The sequence below is a fragment of the Haliotis rubra genome, unplaced genomic scaffold (genome assembly GCF_003918875.1).
Source record: "Haliotis rubra isolate DU_JTF1 unplaced genomic scaffold, ASM391887v1 Scf198, whole genome shotgun sequence".
Classification (NCBI taxonomy): Eukaryota; Metazoa; Mollusca; class Gastropoda; order Lepetellida; family Haliotidae; genus Haliotis; species Haliotis rubra.
Window position 1 is genome coordinate 1,442,253 of NW_025765980.1, and position 5,248 is coordinate 1,447,500.

Here is a 5,248-nt window from a genome sequence, read left to right on the forward strand (position 1 = left end):
CAAGCATGTTTCTGGTTCATCCCTTGATAACGGTGTTAGAACTAGTGTTGGGAATTGGTTGAAAATCTAATAATTGATGATTGGTCCATTACAACTAATCAATCATCGAAAATAATTGGTTAGCGTCATTTAATCAAATGTTCCTGTTATTTTTGTTAATGCACACAAAAAAATAAAGAAAAAACGTAGTAATTTGGTGGGTTTTTTTCAAATTGCATAAAGTCCATTTGCAAATTTTGCATATTTAAATGATTAGTATGTTAGGAACACATATTTCCTGATTCTTTAAGATAAATTCAATAATGACTTGGAACGAGCTTGTAGTGCTTATGAAATGTAAATTTAATGACACAGACAAAACCAGCCTTGTGAAAAATGTTGTTAATGCAACGAGTCTTCCAAGATTGGTTGTGTTCGATTACGAGAAAACATGTTCAATTGCTTTGGTCGTTTAGTGACTGCGACCAATCTTGATTATTTCAATTACTCGGACCACCACTAGTTAGAACTCGCACTGAAATGTTGCTCTCACTGTAATACAGAACCTGTTCCTCCATATAGTGTTACCCTTTCTTAAAGATGTCATAAAAATAGGTTTTCTTTGGTGATTGAATGCTTTTGAAGAAGCTGATATACATAAGTACTTTCAAACTGGAAGGGTCGGTCATGCCACCCCGTGACGCCACCAAGCAGATCCTTGTCATGATACACGGATGCATAGTGAACATCGGGGAACACGTTGTGGAGGATCTTCAAGACGTCTGCTTCGATCCTTGGGAAAAGTTTGCGAGGAGTGTACCCATCTCTGACTGACCGACACACTGTTATCAGTGAGGGATTGATTGATTTAGAATTAAGTAGTTTTTTCAAATTCAATGTTCTTTCATGAACCTCAAAAGGTGTTGGTGTGTGAAAGAGAACCATTTTGCTGTCTGGGGTATTTGCTCCTTCGCAAACCTGGATGCTGTTCGCTACATTAAAATAGTGGGCTTTTGGTGAGAGTTGAAGGCAGACGCCTGCTTCTGCAAGGCTTGTTAACTGTTTGATGTCCATATGTACGATATTGCGAATTATTCCTTGTAAGAATAACTCATTTGCCATATCGGTGGGATTGTTACATAGTGTTTCACTGAGTGGATCCTCATTGAGGTGTTTGAATATTTCTGGCAGGATTCTGTACACAATTTTTTGTACCTCCAGTTCTTTTTTGGTTTTTGTACTGTCTTTGAGAATTGTATCTGCGTCTGTCTTTAACCTGTGGACGAGCTGTACAAGAGTGTGGAAGAAAGTATCGATCACGGTCTCATGTTGGACGCTCCGGGCACAGAACAACTCACACATGATATCGGTGATAGAATTTAGAACATTGGACTTGATTCCAGCAGAGTACAGAGCTTCTCCTGCAGACTGGCAGCCATAATAGTCCTCATCAATGTCAAGGATAACATTATCAAGGGGGGTAATCCACTGGCCCGTCTGCATCAAAGATATGGCTTTCTGTTCGCTCACAACCTCCACTATTCCAGATTTGTTCAGGTTACACCCTGACCGACCAATCAGTGATCCATCGCCTTCAGGGTCCGAGGCATTCCTCATTCGACACTCGCTGAATTCCGTGTCCCGCATCTCCATGCAATAACACAGTTCCAGCTTGTCAGTGACTGACATTGACGGGCGTAAGTAACCAACCTGCATGTCGATCATCACGTGATCTGATTCATGATTTGGCAGATCCCATGGAGGCCACACCCAGATGTAACGGTCGATGAGGCCAGCAAGGGCAGCAGCCTGAAGTGAAGAACAATTCCAAGGTTTGATTCAAGACTGTCAGTGGTTTCAGTCTACTCTATCATTGGTAGGAGTCTATCAGTGGTTTTGGTCCCTTCTATCATTGGAACAAGTCTATTGGTGGTTTTGGTTTACTCTATTATTGGTACAAGTCTATCTTTCGTTTTGGTCTAATCTTTCATTGGTACGAGTCTATCTGGTGGTATTGGTCTACTCTATCATTGGTACAAGTCTATCAGTAGTGTTCGGTCTACTTTATCATTGTAACATCTCTCAATGCGATTAGTCTATCACTGGTACTGGTGCCGAAACCTATAACAAATACATAATGTCTCTGTACCAGAATGTACCACTATGAACACATCTTTACTCTGTGATATAATGTACCGTATAGAGTACATCTTTTTTTATCCTGATGCAATGTACCATGGTACCACTAAATATACATAATGTATCTGTGACCCAATGTACTCACCACAATAAATACATCATTTCTCTGCATCATGTTATTGACCTCCTGGATGTTGGCTGGGGCTCGGAACAGAGGCAGTACATTGATGTCAAGTGGAGCACCACTGTCACTGTGACCGTCTATATGGAACTGCCGCGAAAACACACCAAACATTAGACATTGGTCATAACGTCAACCGCTGGATTCTATGACCTGACATGAGTATTTACAGAGAGATGTCCTGCAGCGGGAATATTTCAGAGTGTGGTGTAATAAACAAGATAACAATGATCCACTACATTTTGGGTTTGGTAACACATGTGACACAGTGTACCATCTATCAACATTCGTTAGCATCTTATTACAAGCCAGGGGCGGTGGGGTAGCCTAATGGTTAAAGCGTTGGCTCGTCACGCCAAAGACCCGGGTTCGAATTCCCACATGGGCACAATGTGTGTAGCCCATTTCTGGTGTCCCCCGCCATGATGTTGCTGGAATATTGCTAAAAGCGGCGTAAAACCAAACTCAGTCAGTCAGTTATTACAAGCACAGTGTGCAAAATTTACACTGGTCCTGTGGTCCCTGCCTAGTAAAAATTCATCAGGACCACTAAATGATAAGTTTGCAGTGGTCCTGGTGGCCAATGAATTTTGTATTGATAGTTAAGTAAATCTACGAATGTTATTTTGGAACAGTGAAGTACAGACAGGACCACTAATTATTGCCACTCACTGGTCCTATGGTCTAGTGGGAAATTTTGAAAGGTTTCTTTCCCTGGAACATAGTGGTACTAGGGTACACATGTTCACAATGGTGCACTTGGGTCAACCTGTTTACTCTGGCCCATTATTCGTATCTTCAGCACATATATTATCTATTGGGTTAATATTCTTGTAAAAGTTCTTTAGTACATACATTATGCGGCTAATATTCTTATTAATGCATGGGGATCTTCAGTAAATACATTCACTATGGGACTTATATTCTAAAAAAAAGCATGGGACTCTTTAGCTCATATCTTCTCTATGGGACTATTATTCTCAAGAAAATCATGGTGTGTTTAGGTACACCTGTTCACTTGGGGGCTAGCATGCTTATTTTAGCATGTCCATATCTTGGTCTCTTCTATCACTGGTAACGAAGCATCGGTGGTTTTGGTCCCTTCTTCATTGGTACGTGTCTATTGGTGGTTCACTATGGGGCAAAGATTCTCATTGCAGGACTACAATATTCTGGATATACTAAAGCATGAAGGGATTCTCTTTAGCAAGTATATGAAACTTGGATATATCTTCTGGGCTATTATAGTGGACCATATTATTATGTTTATGGGCTGTTTAAGTATAATTGGGTACATGGGCAGGGTGTTTAGGTACACCTAGTTCACAAATGTAGAGTATGGGAAAAACAATTCAGCAAATGAAACACAATATTATTCACTGTACCCACAACACATCAATGGCTTTGGTTTCTTGTTTCTCTTCTATCATTGGTTTTTTTATTAATTGGTTTATGGATTTTAAAAAACAAACTAGGGTCTATAAATAAAATAAAAATTTGAAAGTCTTCAATTTTTTAAGTGTCTGTCTCATTTTGGTAGGATTCAAATTTTGTTATTGTAAGAGAAGAGTAATTATTGTGAATCATAAGAGTGAATGAGTGAGTTTTCTAAAATCTGTAATAATATCAAAAAGATGTTGACATCCCCTGCGCGTACGTATCGTGCTAGGTTATGACCTGTGACAAAAATGCTTCATGCATATATTTTAGCATTAAACATCGTGTCCGAGCGCGAACTTCGAGGCGACGAAAGCCGAGATGTCACTTGAATTACATTACACGATCGCACAATAAACATGGAAATAGTAAGTTATAATGTATGTTTGACAACTTTTATGAGTACTGTTATTGAATATATTCTTCAGTTTCTTCAGTTTATTCAATTTGTTTAATTATCATGTCAAAACATCGTTACTTTGATGTGGACCTGTTGCCGAAGCATGTGTCCGATAATTGTTATTTCAATAACATTGCGAAAATAGCTTATAATTCTAATTCTGTCGATAATATAGGGTCATTTGAAATGTAATAAGTGTTTTCAGTCACTGTTATTGATACGTAGTCGTGCCCACGATTTTCTACAAGTGAAATATTTATTTCTGAACCAGTGCAGATAGACGACTGATTTTAATATCGGGTATGTCAGTCAATCTTTTTTTTTAATGTAGGTTTTGATACCCAGGACTCGGCGGTAATAAAAAACACTTCTCATTGAAATTTTATTTTTATTTGCCATTGCCAAAAATTAGGGTCGACGGATATGTAAACCAATTAATAAAAAATTCCGGCCTTATGTGCATCATTTCATCCATCAGTCCACATGATCAATGATTCATTCCAGGCTCTAAAGAAATTATCAAAACATACACTTCTCTACTCTGTTACTTTATAGGACCCTCGTATTGCCTACAAGGACTCTTGAAACTAATAATTAGGGGTCCCTGGAACCCTCTTGTTTGTGAGTTGAGGTAAAACCCTGATGGGTCCACACATTCACTACTGGGCTATAATATTTATTATTAGCATGCATGGCATGGGTTTTTGGGTAAACCTTTTAACAGTGGGCTATGATTCTTATTAGAACCATTGAACCCTGGGTACACATGTTCAGTATACATATTCTGCCACTCCATCAAGAATGTTGTGTATGCTGGAAGCATGTATCTATGATGTACTGGAACTCACCAGGACATTCCCCCGGCTGATGGCACCAGCCCGCTCTCCGAGGCAGCAAACCAGTACTTCAACACTGAAACATGGATCACCATAGGTTCAGTCACACACACAACTTGGAGAGAACTGTCTCTAGTCCAGATTCTAGATTAACTGATCGACACAATACACTTTGAATTGATGGACTTATAAGGAGAAAGGCTAAATGGTCATTATATTATTAGTGGCATAATTATGTGCCTAGGCTGTTGTCTAGTTCAAGGTGACAGAATGATT

At 39.1% G+C, this 5,248-nt stretch overlaps 1 protein-coding gene across 2 annotated transcripts in view; it reads right to left on the minus strand.

Annotated features, from left to right (window-relative positions):
* Positions 1 to 344: 344 nt before the first annotated feature.
* The window catches only part of LOC124275092, a 6,657-nt gene continuing 1,753 nt past the window's right edge, over positions 345 to 5,248 (minus strand). The window contains exons 2-4 of one of the 2 annotated variants that reach the window (XM_046710580.1): positions 4,985 to 5,048; positions 2,264 to 2,389; positions 345 to 1,788 (exon numbers count right to left, since the gene is read on the minus strand). In XM_046710580.1, coding sequence (XP_046566536.1) covers positions 583 to 1,788; positions 2,264 to 2,293 — 1,236 coding nt within the window. In that variant the 5' untranslated portion in view covers positions 2,294 to 2,389; positions 4,985 to 5,048 and the 3' untranslated portion in view covers positions 345 to 582. The remainder of the gene's footprint in view (positions 1,789 to 2,263; positions 2,390 to 4,984; positions 5,049 to 5,248) is intronic. The other variant, XR_006898202.1, reaches the window with a different exon arrangement.